Raw genomic sequence first — 22632 nt, 5'->3', positions numbered from 1 at the left:
TCTGTGGCTGAAGTATAAAGCTTATCTTCCTTTGCATATACTCACTAGCATGCTGGTCAGATCTCTAATATAGACAATTACTCTTACCATTATAATAACAATATAGCAACAAAGAGGAATATTTTTGAAAAAAAAAATAAGCAGGACACATAACTCATGATAATCATGTATTATTCAGCAGCCACACCTGCTGACCTGTCTCTTCAAGCAATGACTGTCCACGTCCTGCTGGCAAAAAGTCTCTGGAATGTGTTCTGTTTTATAGGTGAAATAAAAATAACCCAAACAACAGAACAAAAATTACAAGTATTCACCATCAGACAAAGAAACAATACCCTTCATCATGTCCCAATCTCAGCTCAAGTCAATGTCTAGCAAAGAAAATCTGCAGAATGATACCTAAATTACTGGGCAGTGCCCTCAGATCAGCTGATCTATGAAGGCCCTCTATGAGATCATGGCAGGGTCATGATGTGGATCGTGACAAGCCAGAGGTAGATCTAATAAATTGCAAGAATGACAGCATTAGAAAAATACCTTTTGAGTCAGTACATCATCAACACAAGTTTTAACAAAGACCATAACTGCTGCAAACTTTTTGATTCCAACTGCTGTATTTTAATCTAGATCTGTGGGTCTAACACCCATGTGTTATGGATCTCTCTGAAATCTCTTAATTTTTTCCTCCTTTGACTTTTCTGGTATGTTTCTTGTGAACAGGCTCTTCTTGTGATCCCTTAGTGGAAACTCAGGCATTGCCTTAAGTCCCCCCAGCTAGTGATCAACAATGACTATTCTTCACTGAAGCATTTTTGTTATTCCCAGAACCAAACCACTATGGTCACTTTGTTTTTACAGCTCAGGTTACTGAAGATGTGTGATGGATGTAGCATACATTTCTGTCATTTAGGATTCATACAGGACTCCAAGATAGTATAACTCCACTTGGCAGGGCAAGAGATGCATAAATGAAGAATGAAGTGCATTTTTGCAGCCTTTTTCCCCCCCTTTTTATTACGCTGACTGGCTGGTCTGTGTTTTGAAGCCTATTTGAATTTCCAAAAGCTCCTTTTAAACTCCTGTTACACAGCTTCTGTCCTCTTGCCCTTTTTGTGTCTACACACACATACTACTGCCATGCAGGCAGAGTAGTATTGACAGGCTTCTCGCAGGTCCAGGCAATTTCTTTACCATAGTTAGTATCCAAAGTGCAGTCCTTAATGTTAGTAACTGCTCTGCTGGATCTGATAGCTGTTGATTGGGATGTAGTTGCATAAGATGATAGAATTCTCACCTTGCTAGCCCAGCAAATCCTGCACAAATGTTTGTAGTGGCACAGAACAGACAAGATTATATGGTCAGGGACATCTGGCATGTAGAAACTCCCTTTTAAATGGCAGCTAACAATTTTGTCAGGCAAAAGTGTATCTGGAGCCAATGAGAGCACAAGGAGCTCTTAAGGGTAAAAACAGTGGTAGGGCATGAGGCAAAAAAATGAGGCAAAAAGAGCTTTACCACAAAAGCCATTGTCTTATGAAAGAGCACTTTAGGGATGCTGCTAGTAGAAGTTGCAAAAAGCATGTTGATGATCATGGCAATTTTCATAGCAGTAATAAAACATCAACCTAATTTTAAAGGTATGGGTGTCATAAATAGCTTTTCCTAGTGCTCATAACAATTCTGTTTGGGTGAATTTTATTGCTACTTCAGGAGAAATAAAAGTTTCCAAAATGCCAGAAGTCGCACTCTGAGACATCTGTCAGAAGCGTGGCCAAACAGCTTCTCAGCAACTCCAGTGTGGATCTACCTGGTACATTTGGATTTGATTCTTTCTGTAAAGCCGACTCAGAAGTGTCATCTGGGCTTGCCTCAACCATTCATCTTTGTTTGTCAGCTCACACAGCCTTTCCAAAGCCCTGGCGAGATGCCATCACCCTCAGAGATGCTGGAGAGCTGCTGTGGATAAAAATACCTTATTGCTTAATGGCTGACACTGGTTGCAGTCACTGCAGTTGACTGCAAATTATGAGTAATTTCTGTGCAAATATCTGTTCACCTCCTGATGAAATATATTTAAACCTTCAGTTTCTTGCTAAAATTACCTGGCATCCCTTTCTGGTGGTCATTTCTGCCTTCATGGCATTATTACAGAACTATCATCCCATGACCGATGCATGGGAAGCAAATAATTTTGTCCCCAAGGGCAGGGAAGTGTTGTTTCTAAACTTTGGTATATGTGGCTCATATTTGTCCATTTGCAATCTGAAAGAGTGGGGATGGAGCGAGTCTCTGCCTGATGGTGACCTGTGTGGCCTGAGATCACCAGTGGGCTGCAGGACATCAGGGGGGAGCATGATGATGAGCTGGGTAGTACTAGTGTTGCTCTGTGGTTACTCCGGAAGGAAAAATCATTGTGTGTTTTCTGATTAGATTAGAGCTTTGACAAAGCAGGAGTTCTGTGTTGCCATCTACTGCAGCTGACTAGGTTGGTGAGGCTGGGTGTACAGAATGGTGTCAACAGCTTTGTGAAGCACTCACATTCCCTGGCAGAAGCTCAAGGAGTATTTCCAGCAACCTCCAATTACAGTACTAATTACAAGAGATTATCAACTTCCCCAGAATAGACCCCAAGCTTCCTTTTGCATGCAAACTAGGAACGACTTTCTTGTCCATGCAAGTAAAGCTCTCTTCAGAGTATCATCAGTCTGAATATACGTTACCCATCACTGTCAACTTTCTTTAAACAATGCCATCCTAAAATATTGTTGTGCATGCACAGCACATGCCAGTCAAAAAGTGAATGTCATGTTGACTGACCTGCCAGTCTAGAGGTTTTAAAAGGATATTTTTACATTAATTTTGATGATTAGAGGATTCTTTCTGCTTCTGTCCCATACATGTCCTTTTATGTGATAAGTTCTGGAGTACTAATAATATAGCCACAGTAATATTTCAAAGAAAAGCATCACGTGCTTTAATCAGATTGCAGTGCTAACTGGCAAAATTAACATATTTGTGCCTCTCTGAAGAAAGCTTATGACAAGAAATGCCCATGCTGGCCTGGAGCTCGGCTTTCCTTTCACTGGTGAAAAAGCAGATTATTTTGTTGTGGTCTAATTGCTGATCCATTGCTGATATAGGGCGTTTTTAATATTAACTGGCCTGAATCTATTCTTGCTCTCTTCAACTTGAATATCAGAACACTTAAAGACACAGTTAAGAACTTTTAGAGGAATACATCTCAACAATCTTCTAACATCTAAAAGTCAGAAGAAAAATCCATAGCTAACAGTCCTATCAGAACATGGAAAGAAAGGCACTTTCAGAAGGCAATTCATGCTCAGATTCCTACCCAGTCATCTCCTCTGACTGTATAGAAAACTTGTGTGGTGGACTGTTGAGTAGACAATATTTTTAACCCCTATTTGTCAGACAATGACTTTTGACTTCTCTGCAAATAATTCTAAGAGTATGTCCCAGCTTCAGTACTGTGGGAATGAAATACTGTGTTTGAATCCTGGTGTAACCCCAGGTTCTCCTTATACATACGGGGAAAGGAGTAAAAAACCCAGGAGGTTTGATTTTCCAATAAAAAAATAGTAAGTCTTATTTTCACAGAAAAATGGTCTAGTTGATGCCTGTAAGCATGTGACATATCATGCAGATGTATATAATTTTGGATGACATATCATGGACTTGCCAGATAAAAAGGTAGAACTGCCCAAGGGCTAGTTTAATTTTTGCACCTGAATCAGAAAAAAATGTTTACATTTTCATTCATAAATCAATGTTGCAGTCTAGTTCATACCTGTTTCTTTTCCCTCTTCTCCTGTGCCTCTTCTCTTCATTAATTTTGTCATCTTCTCTGCATCTTCCCATGCAAATCCCTCTCTCACAAGTATGTGTTTCACTCTATCACAGACATGCCCACTTGGAATACATTATTCACCCTCTCAGATACTAATACTTATCTAAGTTTCTTTTGGTGTGATGGGATTAGGACACAATTTCTACTATCAGTAGTGGAAATATGCTAGCATACTAGTATGGGGATACTGGCATATTGAGTCTGATTCATTGAGTAGCTGTTTTACAAGAGACTTGAGTGTGAGCAGGAATACGTGTGTTGAGCTCCATTCTCCCAAGTTTCAGGCACTGTCTTGAGTATATACCTAAGTTCTGGGTGATTCATGGACAGAGTTTTTGTGTTTTATGAGGTTGAGCCAAAGTTCCTTTATTTTTTTCAGTCACTGAAGTTAACAGAAGCCCTCATGGATGAGTATTGCAGCATAAATTAATGTCAGTTGAAGAAACAAGATGGTTGCAAAGAAAGAAGAAAGTAAATTCTTACTGCATCAATAAGAGAGGAAGGATTCATTGTCTTTGAGAATTTGAAGGAAGAGGATAAGAATTAATTCCCTTTTTGTCACTGCCTCAGTCCCATTCTGCCTCATTTTTCTCCAAATGTCTATGGACTCAAGAAGTGGACAGTTCTTTAATATGCAGAGCTAGCTCAGAGTCCTCTCTACTCAAACATGAAAATCGCTTAGCAAATACCTAGTTTCTCTAAGGCCAGCTTATGGTGTCTACTTGAGTACAGAAATTTTTCCTTTTAAAAAAATCCTTGTTTTAATGGGTAATTTCCCTTGAAAATGGTAAACTGCAAATTAAATGGCAAAAAGCAATTAATTATTGAAATTGTAATATCCTTGTAAAGGTTAAGAGGTAATATAAATGAAGTTCCTGCGAGCACATTAATGGAATTACTATCTTCCCTCTTATAAGTGGTAACTGTAACAACCTTGCTAATTAGCTTTTTCATCGGGGAAAAGGAATATTGAAATATGTAGTTATATTGCAAAAGACAATCTATGAGCAGGTTATTTTGTTACAATCAAGAGAACAGTCTCAATATTATACTGTAACAAAATACAATATAATGTCATATTGTATGTGTGCTGAACCTTCCCAGAGAGGGTTAAGAGGCCTTCCCAGAGCATGAGTGAATTCCCCATAAACCAAGAGGAGATGATTAGCGACCTGCTATGGCAATTAGACATGCCCAAGTCTATGGGCCCAGATGATCCACCCCAGAATAGTGAGGAAACATGTGAAAAGAACTTGCCAAACCACTCTCAGTCACCCAGCAGTCCTGGTTAACTGTAGAAGTTCCAGCTGACTGAAAATTAGCAAATTTTACACCCATCTACAAGAAGGATGATCTGGGGAACTACAGGCCTGACCTTGGCACCCAGCAATGTTATGGAAGAGACATCCTGTGTGCCATTGCATGGCTCATGCAGGAAAACCAGGGGATCAAGCCCAGCCTGTGTGGATTTACAAAAGGCAAGTCCTGCTTATCAGTCTGGTCCACTATATCTATACCTACATAGGTATTATAGAGGTGTGTATAGAATTCTTATATGCTTATTATAAATACACATATATCTAATAATTGCATACTAATGTAGGTATATGAATGCTATACACATACTGGATTTACTAATGACAAACCTTTTGGAGAGTTGTTAAAGAAGGAGCTTGGTTCTTCCCCCACTGAGAACATGTTCTGGACATTGATACACCTGACAGTGAGTTCTGTTTGGGTTTCAGCTGACAAGACCTGGCATTACAATTCTTCTGTGAATGAATCCCTGTGAGATTTCAGAAGTTCCAGCTTCGTGGAGTCCCTGAGTTCTGTACGACTCTCAGGGTGTGATGGGGAACGGAGGTAATGATCTTCCACTTGGAAAATGAATTGGCCATTGTCCCCAACTAGAGGATTTTCAGCTTTCCTTTCTAAAAACCCCAGAGATCATTTGCCATATCCTTGGGAATGTGATCTAATAGAGTGACCTAGATGCAAGTGATTGCTGGAACTCACGGGGAGAGGCAGATCTGCTCCAGTTCTGTGGAAAAAGGCTGGGGGAGGAACAGGACGCTGCCTTGAGCCCCCTTCTCAGATACACCCAGTTTAACCGAACCATGCCGCTAAAAGTCACCTTTGGGTTTTGCAAAGGCATCTTAGAAGCCTCAGGACAGTGGCCCAGGGCAGTTAAAAATCCCAGAGGTTTTATGGAGAACAGAAGCACTCTCTGCTCTCTGCCCCTGCTTTTCACACACAACGCCCTTCCTCGTCTGCAGCCGCATCAAACGCTGCGGAGAGGCCAGGGCAGAAGCCGCGGAGCCCCGCGGGGCCGGGAGGTGCGAGAGCTCCCTGCCCCGGGCTCTGCCGTCCCGGGCGCCCCCAGCCCTGCTCCGGCCCCGCCGCCCACCGAGTGTCACTGTCGAGCAGCGCAGCGCAGCTCCCGCCGCCCCGGGCACCGCATCGCCGGGGCACCCTGCGCGGAAACGGTAACCTCCTGCCGAAAGCTGATCCCAGACTGGGGCTTTAAAGTGAAAAGAAAAATCTTCTTGCTGTTGCACGTGTCGTTAAACAAACCCGTTTCATACCCGCCCGCCTCTTAGTGCGAGAAAGCGGCAAGACTTGCTCTTTGTACGTTCCCTGCATCTTCCTTAAACATCTGGGGAAGATAGACAGATGTCCCACTCGTAAGTAGAGATGACCCTATTAAATTATTTGTATTGGGTCTACATAAACAGAAAGCAGGCTGCCAGTTGATGAGCATTTCTTACTGGGAAATCACTTGTTCATCACTCAGATGTTCCTTATCCTGAAAAGTCCAATTAAGAAGAGTGGAAATTTAAGAATGTAACCAGACACATATGTTTCCCAGGTTTATGCAGGGCCAAGACAATTCCCTGGTAAAGGAGGACGGGTCTGGGACCTGTAAACTCAGAGCTCAGTCACTTTGGCAATGTTTGCAAGGGCAGAACAGGCATTCCTCCCTTCAGCCATGGGGCTGGTGCAGAACAAACCTCCTTGGCCTCTCCCACAGCCACCAGGCTTGTCAATAACAGGACACAAAAGAGAAAATCAAAAGCTGTAGCTACTCTTTTAGAGCCTTGCAAAATCTAGACCACCTGGTGGCTTTTACATAATAGATGATAAGTAATAACTTAATAAAGATGAAACAACATATGGAGGGTTTATGGCAAATAATAAAATTTGTTTTCCTCTTTTGTTTTATATTGACATGTTATTTTTATGTACATCAGAGATTAAAAAAACTGATGTTAGCAACAACAGCATTGTGTCTACTAAGACAACTGTCCTTCAGAAATATGGCAAGTTTTGTTCATGAATTGTTCGTAAGAGAATTCACAAAATTTAGCACCATGAGAGCCACCAGAAAAATAAGTATTAATGATAGGATAGTATTGGAATAGAAATGGAGAGAGGATCTTTTGGTTAGAGATAAGTTTCTAGGCCAAGATTCAGGTCTGGATGTGACAGCTCAAAACCCCAAGTGTCTAGTTCCATTCACGGTAGAAAACATGCAAATTTTTTTACTTGAAAGGATGCCATATGGATGGACAGGATCTGGTCACTTGCATTTGTTTTCTTACCCTCCTCTGAGACATTTGCAGGGCTTAGGGTTGGGGTTCTCTATTTCTGCCCATTTAGCTGTTTTTTTTTTTCCCTAGCTGCTGCAAGACTGGACATAATTTCAGACAAATATAATAATTATGAGGTTATTTCTCTAACAGTACTTGTCTGTTTGGTTTTCAATGACTGTATTTGAACGATTGGGTTGACTTTCTGTTGCTCCCAGTACATAGCCTCAAGTCTATTGTTATACATATACCTTCCTTTTTGATTTAAAATCGAGTACAGACACGACTTGAAGATCCAGTTTTGTGAGATGCTCGGAACCATGTTGGTGTGTTCACTTTCTTGCAGACCACACAATTGAAAACAGATGGTGGCCTGAAAGATAAAACTCTCTTGGTTCTTTTTCTGGTCTAAGACGGAAGATATGACATGGAGGTTTGGTAGGTGCTTCATTTTCCTTCGGGTTCAGGAACATACATACGGCATTTTATACTGTCTTACAGGTCATACTGTAGTGAAAGAGTCTGTGGTCGAGCCTGTGATGTGTATATTAGCCAGGATTGATTTAGGTACAGTAATAGGATTTTCTGTCTTGATTCTGCTGTACTGATTAGCTCCATAAGTCTGTAGTGCCCCAGCTGTAACAGCAGCTTAGTCAATGGATTGAGAAGCAAAATGGTAAAATCTATAAGATCTATAAGCATATTTTTCCATCTCCTTGCTAGGGTAGTTTTCTGACAATATATTCATGGGTGTTTGATTTAGTCTGACTTCAGTGGTTGCAGCAGAGGGTAATCTGCGGCTCAGGTTCCTTTGGCCAACTATGAAAATTTCTCACAAGTGGATTTTGTGAAATTCAAAATACCAGGACCAATTTTAAAATCAGCTGCTATTTCAATATAGATAAGACCCTGCGGAGCATGTGTTTTGTTATTGCTGTATTCTGAGGAGGTGTCTGCTTTTGTGGTTGCAAGAAAGATCGTGAATCCTAAAGCACAATGTAATATCTCCCCTTTTCTTTCAAACAAGTTAGACTGGGATAGAAATATTTCAGCTAACTTTCAAGTAAAATACTTCTAAGCACAATGATCCTGAAAGGGGAATCAAATGTTGATATAGTTGAAGCATGATGAGGTTTAAACATTAGCAAAAAATGGAATGAGAATTTGGATGTTACCTAATATACACAATGTGTTTAATTTGTTCATAATCAAAACAAAACTCCTTGGACAGAAAATGGGTTGTGAAATAAAGCTTATTTCCCTCCAAGTGACTAAGTCATGCAGCCAGCTTGTGGGGATATTCGGAGACAGTTGGCAAAATGAGATGCTCCAAGAGAGATGCAGAATTCAAAGTACAGTTTCTGTGAGGGAAAGCAGAATGGCAGCAGCTCAGGGAGTGAATGTACAGGCCATATAAGGCAAATAAATGAACTGCTGTAGAGATGCCATTAGCAAAGCAAACACTGACTTGGGGACCTTGGCATATACCATGGAAGAGATAAATTGCATGAATAAATGCATGCTTGTTTGCTTCTCCCTAGGCTTCCAATGCCAATTTTAACTGAGAAACAGTTTCCATGTGTGAAACAGAAGTTCTTCCACAGTCATTTTAATGCCAGGCAATTTCTATCCATGTCTGATCCCAACACATGCCTGATTTAGACATATTTATCACAGTTTCATTATAACCCAGGCCTTTGGCTAAGAAAAGTATGACAGACCTCAGTCTTTAAACAATTAAACAACTATTTAATAACAATACTCAATTCTTCTCTTTCTTTACACCGAGAGCAGAGTTCCAATGACACAATATTAGTTTAGTACCTCTGTCATTTCAGCATTGATGAAATGAATATCAGGAGGTAAAACACCACACTGAGCCAAGTGAAGGCAGTAAACAAGGAGTGTCTACACTCTCCAAAAATGCACAGCTCTTTGTAGCAGTGGAGACCTGAGAGCTCGTGCATGCTCGGGGGTGGAGGCACAGCACCAGGCTGAAAGGTGATTTGAGGGGAGGATGCTGGAATGGTATGCTGTGGAGCAGGCTCCAGCTCTCAGCTTTGAGAAAGTCATACCAGCTCTCTTTCTGTCAGACACCCCATGGGCACATCCACTTTCATGTTTTGGTGTGGATCAAGGGTGTGCTTTTGAAGTGGATCTTCAGCTCATCCTCACTTACCACATTTTATTTTACCCAGCAGAAGGGAGTGCACAGAGTGGGTTCAGATAGCAATATAGCAGAAGACAGGTGCCAGGAGTGTATCAGATGTGTTCTAAGTTCTCATGGGGCCCTCAGTTCACAGACCCAGCCTGCAGTGAAACTGAAGAAAAAACTATTGAAAAGTGTGAACATCCTTTAGGCCCTCAACACCATGAGATCCAACGGCAGATTGATCCACATTACTTGCTAATATAGATGTATACTGGGTGGATATAGCCTAGGGGTAGTTAGCTGTGGGTATGGCTGCTTTGGGGTTATGCCTTCATTGTCTTCCTTGTGGAGTATTCTATTGCATGTATTCTAGCATCCAGGCTGCATTTAACCCACTTCTTTGATTTTTTTTGAAGCATGCTTCCTTAAATACACTTGTAGTGTTAGGGCGGAAAACTTGATCATTCTAGATACTTTCCAATCCATTTCTTATCCCTTGAGAAAATATGCATTTTCAGTAATGTTCTGATTTTAAGACTTTGCATTATGGCAGGAAAATTGGAAGTCTAATTTTAAAAATACAATAAAGCAGCTTTGTAATTTAATTCTGAAAATAGCTGCTGTTACTTTTAAATGGTGTAAACTGAGTGCAATAAACCTCACTTCCATTTAGCATTAATAATATTAATGAATGGTGCTTAAATTACACGCCAGGACTGTAAAAGAAACATTACCAAAGAGATTTTGCATGTCTGGTGCTGACATAATTTAAACCTGTCATGAAATTGTCTTATAACTCAGAAATATATTCATGTTTCTGGGCGTAGAGGAAAAACCAGAATGGGAAATGTCTTTTTTCTCCCAGAGGCTCTCTGTGTAGAAGGCAACCCCTCCTTAAAACTTTCCCACTTAAGACACTGGGAAAGGGCTGAAGCTCCTGTCTCTCCGCTTGACCTAACCCATCCGGGCTGAGCTGCTTGGTACTGTGATCACATTTACTCTCGCTGTACACCAACTTGGGAACTGTTGCGATCAAAACGCTGGATCAGCAGCTCGCATGCAGAGACAGACACAGTTCTTATCGCACGCACACCATCAGGAGATTAGCCCATATTTTCCCATGTAAGGACTGCAGTCTTCCAGTTTCCTTCAAATGCACCTTCCTCGCTGTCCCTCCCCTCCCCTCCTCTCCTCTCCTGCCCTTTCCTCCTCTCCGTCCCCGGCTTCACCGCCCCTCGCAGCGCGCACTGAGCGGCCGCAGCTCTCCCCGCCACCCCCGCACCAACCCGGCCCCGGGACCCACCGCTCCGGCCCCGGGACCCGAGACCCCCCGCTCCGGCCCCGGGACCCGAGACCCCCCCGGCTCAGCCCAGGGCGGCCTCGGGAAGCCGGGACCCGGCCCCGCAGCGACCCCGCGGGGCCGAGACCCCCGCCCCGCCCCGTGAGGGCCCGGGGACGCGCCCCCGTTCTCCCGTTCGCCGCTCCCCCGCCGCCGCCCGGCCCCTCGCCCCCGGCCCCGTCCGCGGCCCCGCAACTGCGCCGAGCGCGGCGGGTCCCGCCCGGAGAGGCGGTGGCGGGGAAGGGGGAGGAGAGGCGGCGGAGTGCGCTGCCTCCCGAGGAATCAAACGGGGGGAGAGAGGAACGTGCGGAGGAAAGGACGGGCCGGGCTGGGGAGGGTCCCGGTCCCGGTCCCGCCTGTCTCGGAGCACCCGCGTCGCCTCCGCGCCGGGATCGCGGGTAGAGTCGCTCGGGGCGGCCGCCGCCCGCCGGCTCCGCGCCCATGTGCTCCCGGCAGCCGCGGCGGGCAGCCTCCACGCCCGGCGTGTCCGTAAGTAGCCCTTCGCTCCCCGGCACCGCGCCCGCCCCCCTCCTGGCACTCCTAGACCCCTCGCCGCTCCTGCTCCTTCCAGACACCGGCTCTCCCACGCTCCCTGCGCGGCTGAACCCCCTGCCTCTCACGGACCCTCTGCGCTCCCTTCCTTTCTCCAACCCCTGCCCTCTCTCGCTCCCTGTACGTTGCATCCCCTGCACGACTCTAGATTCCCGAGTCTTCAGAACGTCCTTTCCCTCCCGGACCCTCCCCACCCTGCATGGCCACATCCCCTGCATCCCCGGACCCTCTTTCCCTCCTGCGTTGCCTTTCCCCGCTCTGACACCCAGTCTGGTCGCATCCCTTGTCCGTTGCACCGGACCCTCTAGACTCCCTTCCCTGCTCCGATTCCCAGCACTCTTATCTTCTTGTCTTCCCGAATCCTTCTTCTCCCGGGCCCCCGTCCTTCCCGTATCTCCCTCCCACCCCGGACCGCTCTCCCTTCCCGGCCCCGCAGTTTTCCGGCTCTCCGTCCTCTTGGCCACTCGGCACCTCTGCCTTTCCAGCCCGTCCCCGCCCGCATTCTTCTTTCCCTCCTATTCTGCTCCTCTCGCACCCCCTGTCCCCACAACCCCTTCTCCTCTCGCGTCTCTTGCCCCTCTCGGATCCCCTGCCCCTCCCAGGTCCCCTGTACCCCAGCCCACCCCGCCCGGCACCCCCCCCCCCCCCCCCACCCTGTCGGCTCCGCGGGCGCTGCGCCCTCTCGCCCGCAGTTTTCCCCTGGCATCACCCCGGCGAGTTTTGGTTCCCGGCCGCCGCCTTCCCTCGGGGGAAGCCGTATCTCTCCGCCGCCCCCTCCTACTCCTGGAGGGCGGGGAGCGGGGTTTCGGGGCCGGAGGGGCGAGTCCGCCTCCCGGGAGAGCGCCCAGGGTGTGAGCTGGCAGGCTCCGGGGAGCCAAAGCTGCTGCCCCGCTGGAGCCGCAGGATTTGCAGGGTCCTACCCCTGGGACCCTCCATGTTGTCCCCTGTTTCCAGCCGTACCTCCTCCTGCGATTCAGGGAATGATCTCCCCTAAGTGCTGTGACCCACTTTGGCTTAGACTTTTGGTGCCACGCCAAGACACAGACAGATTCTTCTCTAGATGATGCTTCTGAAGAAATGGTGGCCCCTCACACCCCTCTGGGAAGTTTTTTTCCCCAGGGATTTGGCATTTTGCAGGTTGAAAGACGTTTCCGTAGATAGGCTGTGGGTAGATAGGTGTTCTCTTCTTCAGTAGCAGCATAGGCCTTTTTAATATTACAGAAGAGACTTCCTTTTCTTAGTGTTTTAAAAGTAAACAAAACTTTTGTGTAGTGCACATGGCTAATTTCACTTACAAACTTTCTCTACATTCCCTCCTTGTGCTGAGGTAGTATTCATGTTATTGCCTTTTCATGAATTGGATTCACTGATTGGCGTCTAATCATGCTTAGAAGAAAAAGCCCGTGTAAATAGCTATCAGAATTAATTTGGCAGCAACTGTGAGAAATGATCATAAATTTACAAATGCAGTTAGAATAATGATCCAACATGAAATTAACGAGAAATACACCCCCAGCCTCTGGGAATAGCATGTAGGTTTCTGTGACAGTCAAACGCACTTTGGCACACAGATACTGAGCTGAGAGGCTGGGAGTTGTCTGAGAAGGATACAAAGGGGTTATGGCTCCTGGCTTTGAGCTAGGAAGAAGCAAAGAAGAGCTGGGCTGAATGCAAGCAGGAATATTAGGAGAGACCTCTGTGTTTTAATTGTGTGTTCCTTGAGGTTATGTAGAGATATGTCCAAAAGATGTGGCAATTTTTTCACTTACCAGAAGCCTACCTGGAGTTCGGGTTCCTGGCACTTTGGGACATCAAGTGATAAAAGGCTCCTTTTGCACAGGGATGCCAAGCAACTTGGAGTGCTGGAAAAAACGTCAGCTCGTATCACTTCTTTTGGGGATGTGTTGATAAGTTTTACCTGTGTCACAAGAGTCTGGTCTTGAAATGTCTTGGCCACTCTGGGTGGTTTTGCACTGAAGCTGCAGGAGTGAAGTATGTTCTCCAGGCATTGCAGGAGGAAGGTCTAGCTAACTAAGGATAAGCAAGACTTCATCTATTTTTTCTATTGGTACTGGAAAGATCAGGACTTACAGTAGAGAAAAGTGAGGCAAATACACAGGAAGCCCCTGAAGGTGGCTGCAGAGCATTCCTGGATGGGCACAGCAGCCTGTGCCAGCTGGGCTGCTGGTCACCACCATCACACTGACCACAGAAGCTGGTGTCACTGAGAGCGATTGTAGGGCCCGTGTGCAAGGGGTGGGACAGAAAAGTGACATGTCTTATTCAGAAGTCTTCCAGGAAGGAAAAACACTGTGTCAGACAAGTATTTTTTCTAATGTCAGCATTACTGAACTTGTATTTTTCTCCTTTTTTGTGTTTTGTTATTTAATTAGGGACCTTTGACTTCATGATGGGAGGAAATATCCCCCCGGCTGTTACGATTCGAGCTTCTGCCAGTGTGAAGATTTGTCAAGGCTGAGAGATTCCGGATTATCCATAAAGCTCCTCTAAAATACACAGTTACTTTTGTGTCTTCCCATTGTGAGGGGTTTTGGAGCAGATATACAAAGATGGCCTCCAGCCTCACTTGTGCCGGGATTGTCTGGGCCTTCCTCTCCTTCCTCTGCGCTGCCGCCTCCTGTGTTGGCTTCTTCATGCCCTACTGGCTCTTGGGGTCTCAGCTGGAGAAGTCTGTTTCCTTCGGCACTTTCCGGAGATGTTCCTACCCGGTGCGGGACGAGAGCCGCCAGATGACCGTGATGGTGGAGCAGTGTGGCCGCTATGCCTCCTTCCAGGCCATCCCGAGCGCCGAGTGGAGGATCTGCACGGTGGTGACAGGCCTGGGCTGCGGGCTGCTTCTCTTGGTGGCCCTGACAGCACTCATGGGCTGCTGTGTGTCCGAGCTCATCTCCAGGACTGTGGGCAGGGTGGCAGGAGGCATCCAGTTCCTGGGGGGTAAGTGCCCTTTTGGTGAAGGGATGGGGATGTCCAGGCTGTCTGTTTGCACATGTGGATACCCTCCTGCTGCTTTGGGAAGATTCATACTTTCTCCTAGTGATGGAGACCACTTGGCTCCCTAAATGACTGAGCTGCTTGTGTAGCTGCCTGAATATGGCCCAAAGACACAGTGGCCTGTGCTCTCTTGTGCTGAAGTCCCTGTCTGGTCATTATGTGACCTTTGAGAGCTGCATGACAAGTCGACTTCTGTGGGCTAGCATCTTCACAGCAGTTTTGTGGGTTGTAGTTTCCAGCACAGTACAGCTGAGTTGGAGGTACCTGGAGAAGCATGTGGGCTACAGATCCACATGAAGCATTGTGGTTTGGCAGAGGAGAGGCTGTGTTGTGTGGGAACAACCACTCTTTCTCCTTCTTTACCCCTATTACTGGCAGAGCTCCCTCCAGCTCTGCTGTCTGCAGCTGCACGGATTGGCAACAAGCTTTTGGCCCAGGTTTGGAGTGTGGATTATTGATCCCTGGTGGAGGTGGCCTACCATCTCCCGGGAGGAGCCCTGCTGGGCTGGCTGACCCATGCTGCCTGCTGATGGGGCCACGGGTTTGTTGGCAGTGTGTGGGAGAATTACCTCTGCTCCTTTTTCTCTCTTGTAATTGTGTGGCATCTTTGTAAGAGTATTTGAAGGGTATGAGACAATAAATAGGATCCACAAGCATGCTTTTTACAGGGCAGTTTTCCCAGTAAATCATCACCCTCTTGTCATTGGTGACATGCGGATCAGTGGCACTCACTTTTGCCTGATGCAAGCGCTCCACTGCACACATGCACTTGCCCCCATAAGATAACGTGTTCTCTGAGCTTTGGGTGCTGAGGCAGTGCAAGTGCCAGCTTTTTGGGTGCCCTGCAGCATCTGGTCCCAGACCGGTGCCCTGGCTCATGTCCCAAAGGAGTGGAGTGTAGTGGGACCCTCATTTCTCCCCTCCAGACAGGTACTTGCCCTGCAAGGACAGTCTGGTTACATGCTGTGACTGCAGCTAAGGAAGCACAAGACAAAAACTCCACTAACTGTCCAGCTTGGTGAGGTCAGCTGAGGCTGGGAAAGGGCCCTGTGCCAAGCCTTCAGGCAGACGATACCAGTGTAACCCCCTCCTGGCTGCAGGGAGTCCTGTCTCCAACTTTCTGAGTAGTTTCTGCACTTTAGAGCAAGCTGACCCCATCTCTTCACCTTTCCCTCAGCTTTGCGACCCACAGGCATTCCTGTGTTTAATCTGTCTGACAATTTGAAAGTGCAGCAGCTGCTGTAGAGTTAACTCTGCTGGGAGCTGTGGTTTCTTGAAACCTGCTTCATTATACAGTCCCAGCCAGGCAGTTGGGGGTGGAGGAGGTTCTCCGTTCAGTGACAATCTGCAAGCCCGCTTTGTCTGACTATTTTCACTTGGAGCCCTCACAGGCTTTAACCATCCCCTCTTTCCAACTGCTGTCTCGGCTCATCTGGTTTTAATTTGCACTTGGCCCCTTTGTCTTGACCATGCTCCCCCATGTGCCTGTGGAGCAGGGCTGGCAGAGGAGCTTCCAGATGTTTGTTTACAGCCAGCCCAGCAAACAGGGCAGCTCCAGCAGTGGGCATGTAGCTGGGGGATGCAGGAGGAACCCTCCTCCTCATGACACTGAGGTCAGACACCACTCAGGTGTGGACTGAAGGTGTGCACCCCTCTCTGAGGCAGGATGGTGGCCCCCTGGCAAGGAGGTTCCTTCAGAGCACACTATGGCAACCCCTGAAGTTTGTCCAAGCTGACCAGGAAGCATCCCATCCTGCCTAGAAGGACATGAGCAGGTAGTGCTTGTTCTCAGTAGGTGGCAATTCAAAGAAATGTGAACCTGTGATATGAAATGAAAATTACCAACAACTTTGCTTACAGTTGAGGAATTAGTTACGCAGCATGTCTAATTTTCCCCTCTACTGGCTTTTATGATTGTCTCGGATTTTATTCAGCACTGCTGGAAGTGTATAAGAAAAGACTGAAGTGAGGACGGTCATTTCTTAACCTCCTTAAAACCTAACTGTGGGGGCATAAGGGAGAGGCCAGGTGGTGAAAGCCAGTAATTTGGATAAACTGAAGGGACATACTAGGGTAAAGAGGAGTTTCTTACATCCCTCATTTGATCCTCAGCTGCTATAAATCAGTGTAGGTTAATTGTTTAAATGACATGACTACATTTACTCAGATGTCTAACTTAGGCACTATAGTTATTATCTTGTTTTATGTCAAGATAGCCGTGAGCTGTTCACCTTATTAACAAACCGAGAATGCCAACTCTTTGTTCCCTGTAATGTAGTTGTAGGTGTAGCTGGATACCATGATGTGGGCTTTGAATGTGGCTTGGTGGCAGTGCAGTCGTTGTCATTTTAGTTGGTCTCCACTTAGGGATCTAATAAAAAAACCCAAACTTATAAATATTTATTTTGTTTTGTTTTGTTTTGTGTTGTGTTTTGTTTTAATTGAGAAGAACTCCTCCGGTGTAGCTTTCTATGAGGAAAAGCCTAGGAAAATAAGCAGCCACTGAGTGATGCTATTAATTCATCCTCTGCATTAGGACAGGGAGATGGCTTAACAGTTTGACTTTTTTTTGTCTGAGGCATCTGCACCTATACCCTGCTGAGGCACTTGGTCCAGTGGTAGAGGATGAGTGTTGGAATAAACCATATTTCTCTTGAAGTTAGAAACCAGCATAAAGACAGGTTCAGTGTAGCTAGTTTATGGCTTTACTTGTGTTCCTTTTGTTTAGGATCCAAGTAAATTTCTCAACATGATTTAAAAACACGGACTTGAGGAGGAAGTAAGCCAACGGATAATGGATTGTTATGGGAGGCCCAAGAACAGGGGAGATGTACAAGCCACTGAAGCTGTGGTGAGCCAAAGCTAAAACTTGGTCCAATACTAGAAGCATTTTTACTGCTATGAAGACGTGGCAGAGAGGTTTGCCTACCAGAAGTGGTAAGCGAACCGCCTGGTCCTTTTCTTCTAGCACTGTGAAGGAGGAATAACTCCAAGTAGGTCAGTGGAATAACACCTGTAAAAAAGTAGCGCAGCTTGTGTTAGCTAAATGGTGCCAAGGTTTTATAGCTGGGATTTCCCCAAGTTACATGTGGCAGCTCAAGGGAGTGAATTATTCATGAGTGCTTTTACCATAAATCTGCTCTTCTGATAAAAACTGAATGGCAGAACCTGCAAGAAATTGCAGATCTAGGCAGAGTCAGAAGGACTCCTTGGATATTGCTTGATGCTATGTACTTAGTCTGTATTTGCTATTTCAGATGATCCTGGCTACAGAGTATACATGTATTTTGATGTGACTCTGGGGTGAAATATGTTGAGTTTCTGTTTCTACCAGAAAGATTGCATCATAGACTTTTCCTCCCATTTGCAATTGCAGGAGCCGTTTCCTTTCCCATACATGATCGTGTGGCAGGTCTGTAGCCATTACAGCAAGCCATTACATTTCATTGCTTGCATGAAAAACAATACTTTCGTCTTTTTCTAAGGCAATTTGGTGGTGGGTGACAGGAAGTGTCCAACTCCCCAAGGCCAGCCTTTTCTGCAGTGGATATCAGTGGTCTGCAGTCCACAGCTGGCAAAGTGCTGCTGTGGTCTCTCAGACCATGCTTCCTGGACATCTTTCTTGGACTACTTCAAAGAAATGACAACTGAGGTGAAAGTTATGCTGTCTGTAACCTCTTGAGGGCACAGTCATGTGGATGGATAGTCTTCACTGGCAACATTAAATGCACTGTTTCCAGCTGGTTTTCTTTGTGTGTTTTGAAGACTGAGGCATTTATAACATAGCTAGAACAGATTGCGAGGATGTAGCTTTGACCATAACTATTGAGGATATGACAGCAGGGAGTGAAGTTTAACAAATCTATGGCAAAGTAGAGTCTGTAATTATTGATCTTCTCATTGTGCTGTGGCAAGTCAATTCCACTTAAATGGAGAAACTAGAAATTTGAAGGTAGGTAGCTCAGTTATGACATACTAATTTGGTGGATAGTTTCACTCTCTAAATGCAGAGCAATGATTTTAAGAACATAGCAATATTTTTCAGAACATAATGAACTTAAAGGTTAGCCAGTTTTATGAGAGGCAATGGATCAAAAGGCACAAGTACTGCAAGGATGGTCAGTTTAAAGCGTATTATGCTGGCAAGATGAAGCTTTTCATTAAAGTGGTCAGCATGCAGGAATGAAATCTTCACTAGCTCAGAACTCCTTTTTGCTGTGTAGAACAGCTAAACCAAGCTCAGAGAATGGATCTGAGGGAGCAGAGTGTGGAACAATCTGAGACACCTCTCTGAACCTGACCCCATGGCCCTGATTCTAAGTGCCATGTAAGAAGTGAACCCTTCCCATGGTTATGGGGTAGCCATGTGGCTGCCATGTTTACTGTCATCTTTAGTATTCATTGATTGCACTCTAACAAAGCACAAGTTTTGCCACTCCCTTCATTAAATGAGCAAAGTTTTCAGCAGTGTCTACTCTTCCTCTCCTTATTTCTGTGTCTTGTTTCCTTTATGTCTCATGGAAGTGCTGAAATTCCCAAAACTCTGGTCATTGAAATTGTTGGTTAGAAGATCTGGAGAGCTGTTGGAACAGGGGGTGGTGAAAGGAGCATTTGGCTATTTGAGAAAGAGGGGACACAGTTCCTAACAACTTCTGATTTTGTCTCAGAAAATAAAATGTGGCCATATGAATAATGCTCTCAGTCCTCCATGAAATTGCTGGAGAATCCTTCTTCAACTGTTCTGTGCCAGTAGAGGCCACAACAGTTTCCATAACCCACTTGCTCAGGGCAAGTGTTTGCTGGGTGCAGAGGGCAGAAAAATAAGAACTGATCCCTCAAGATGAGGAGAATGTTGAGTGTGGGGTGATGTTTTGATTCTGTGCTATTTGCAATGAAATCTCAGACAAAGCCTTTGTAATTTTGGGCTAATGATTTTAAGGAGATATTTTAAATGTCTCCTTAAACATTAAGGAAATTTGCAAGCTGTTTGCATATTAGTGGCTGAATATGACTTTGCAGGTGAGATGATACTAAAATGTAAGAGACAGAGGAGGAAAGAACACAAGGTTGTGGCCTTGTGGGGTCATGTAGAGAAGCTCTTCCTCAAAGGATTTGCTTGGGGAAACAGTTTAAAAAGAAGCAGTTCTTGGGAGAGGTGGAGGCACTGAAAGTTGTGTTTCAAGAAACGTGGCTGGCAGTTAAAGACAGCTTCAGGGTTCAAGGGAAACAAAGGAGTCTTGGTTCTGAGGCTGGCTAAGAAAGGGGCTTTGGGGAGAGTAGTTCCAGTTGACTACAGGAATTAGAAACTTCTGGGAAAGGTTTTTGTGCAGCTGGAGGAAGAGGCACTGACCAGTAACCATTATTTCATCTGACAGCTCAAGTGAGGCTTTCTGCTTTCTGCCTGGAAGACTAAGATCAGTGTAATTTTCTGCCTGTAGGGAGGAAATGTAACTGAGAAAAGTCTTGTGGGAGCAGGGAAGATCTGAGATGACCAAGATAGTTCTATCAAGAAAACAGTGACCCCAGACTCTTTTGTGGTTCTCCCAAACAATTCCATCCTTTCTCCCATACATATATATTCTTATATGCCACCTCTTCCTGCAATTTGTACCTGAAAAAAACCTGACATTAAAAAAATGCAAAAATGGCCTTTTAGTTCTTTCATCCTCTTCAGCCTTAAAATACTTTTTTAAACTTTTGGGGAGAGGCATGGGAGGGGCATTGCTTCTGTCAAACACCAAGGCCTCTCTTCTGCACCTGCAAGTTAGCTGTTTAGGGCTGTTATGTCACACCTTCCTCTTGTGGGATGCAAAACTTCAGTGACTTTGCTGTGCTCCTATAAACACATGACAGGGCAATCCTCATCTTAGACAAAGACAAGCTGCAGGCTAGGTACCAATCCAGCATATGTGTGCACATACAGACACTTCAGGAGGGGCACATGAAAGGACAAGAAGCCTCACCAACATAACAGAAGAAGAGAAAACAATGAAACAACACTGTTAGAAGTTGCTAGTGAGTGATTATGTGTCATGTTGTAAGCTCATTGATTCACCAATAATAAAGTCAGCAGAGAAAACTGTGACTGCTTAGTCTGAGGTCTGCAGTGGCATGGGTCATAGGACAGCCTTCATATAATTTCAGTTTGAACCAGAGTGTATCTCTGAGAGAAAAACCTTCTACTCTGAATTTAATTAAGTTTGAGAAAAGCCTGATCTCCATAAGTTGTTCCAGTGGTGAATTACTTCTGCTTTTCTTCCAGATCATTAATGCAAATGTTAAAAATGTAGCACCAAGAATATATCATTGCAAAATTATGCTTTCTCAAGGAATATTTTGTCTTTTTTAAGATCCAACACTTAGGTTGCGTTTAATCCATTTAAGCGGTGCTTTGTTGTGGTTTCTTTACTAGAACAACCTGTATAGAAGCTGCTTTGTAGCTGATGTGCTTCACACTAGTTTTTTCTCCAGTCTTCTCTAGCCATTCACCAAAGGATTTAATGCAGTGTATAGTTTTGCAGCTTCATCCCGTTTCAGCTAGACTTTGACTTGCTAAACTGTATCTTCTGACTGCTTGTGCCTATGCTCAGTCTTTGCCTCCCAGCACTATAAGGTACCTTCACATACTGTGGTACAGCATAGAGTCAAATTCTTGGATTTAGATTTGGAGTCCAGAATAAGTAAGGCAGGGAAGTATAACTATTAGGGAATATGTTCAGGACAAGGAAATTTAGACAGTGATATTATCTTAAAGATTCTGTAGCATATGTTTTACTGAAGATAAGCCAGTTCTCTCTCTGCTGTATTCAGATAGGAGTTAAAATACAAGACAAATTCAGGATTAAAGCCTGAATGTAGTATATGAACCAATATATGTCCTCTGTCAGTGTCAGTTTATAAAGGACATTACTTAGATCCCTACTCTCTTCATTAGACGGAGACTTGTATTACTTAAATCTTTCCTGAATGCATGGGCCATCAGGTCTGACTGACAGGGAATGCAGGCTAGCAGTAACTTACCTGAAAGAGGTAAAGAAAGGTGCAGACTTAGATCCCGTAATATTTTCAAGAGATGATACTGTTTTGCATGGTTGCCTGTACCTTGGTCACAGAAGTTCCCACTACAGCCTTGCTAAAGGCTGCTGCCCTGACTGATCAAACAGCACGGGGGTTTTTGAGATGTCCCTTAGAGTCCCACTGAGGGAGACGCGGTTAGCAAAGTTTGCTATTTAAGAAACACCAGCCATTTAAACCAAATGGGTTAGCAAGGAAGTACTGATCCTAAGGTGCAGAATCAGTAGCTCTGAGCAGGCCATGCCTGCCGCCAAGGTCACAAGCAGTGCAGAGAAGGCAAGGGGTTGTAATGCTGCTGAAACAGAGGAGATGTAACTTGAACAAAAATGATGTGGAGAGTAGCCTTCATACTTAGCTGTCTTAGTTTTTTAATTCTGTTCTCAATCACTTTGGATAACTCTTCTGGTGTTTCAAAATCTTCCTTTAAAAAGCATCAGGGCCCTCACAGGATGCAAATTTCTATGTGTCCTTTGAAGTCAGTGACACTTAGTACAAATTACATCACAATTTCTATTCTAGGATTATTGGATTTGACATTAGTCTAGAACGGGTGTGGTTCTCATGATGATGTTCTTCTTGAAGAGCTCCTCCAGTGAATTAACTTGTTTATACAGACTTCTTTGAATACATATTCATTTTGTGGTTTTTTGTGTTTTTTTTTTTTTTTTTTTTTAATTATATTTAATCCTAATATAAATTTTGACTAAATACAGAGGAAGAAAAAGCCCCATGCAGAGTTTCAGCCTGGAGCAAATTCTGCAAGTAAGATTTTAGGTGCTTAAGAAGCACATTTAAAATGGAAATGCTGATGTATTAAAAAAAAGTAAAAGAAGATGTTGCTAAAATACTGGGAAGAATTTCTTTACTTCTCTTGTTGTCCTATTAATGTTGAATATAAAAGTGATGTTTTGAATATTGCTGCAGCTGTGTTGCATTTAAGCAGAATTTTGCATTAAGAACAGAATTTTTGATCTAAAGAAGTCCCAGAGTGCTGTTTCATTTATCTGTAGAATGAAGTTCAGTCTTCCTGCTTGTTTATCCCTTC

At 44.7% G+C, this 22632-nt stretch overlaps 1 protein-coding gene across 1 annotated transcript in view; it reads left to right on the top strand.

Moving 5' to 3' along the window:
• Positions 1–11054: 11054 nt before the first annotated feature.
• LHFPL6 (LHFPL tetraspan subfamily member 6) overlaps positions 11055–22632 on the top strand; it is a 137324-nt gene continuing 125746 nt past the window's right edge. The window contains exons 1-2 of the mRNA XM_066313210.1: positions 11055–11438; positions 13895–14456. Of these exons, the coding sequence (XP_066169307.1) occupies positions 14072–14456 (385 nt within the window). The 5' untranslated portion in view covers positions 11055–11438; positions 13895–14071. The remainder of the gene's footprint in view (positions 11439–13894; positions 14457–22632) is intronic.

Source organism: Sylvia atricapilla, chromosome 2, assembly GCF_009819655.1.
Source record: "Sylvia atricapilla isolate bSylAtr1 chromosome 2, bSylAtr1.pri, whole genome shotgun sequence".
Taxonomy (NCBI): domain Eukaryota; kingdom Metazoa; phylum Chordata; class Aves; order Passeriformes; family Sylviidae; genus Sylvia; species Sylvia atricapilla.
The sequence above is the reverse complement of the archived record's forward strand: the minus strand, read 5'-3'. Positions and strand labels throughout refer to the sequence as shown.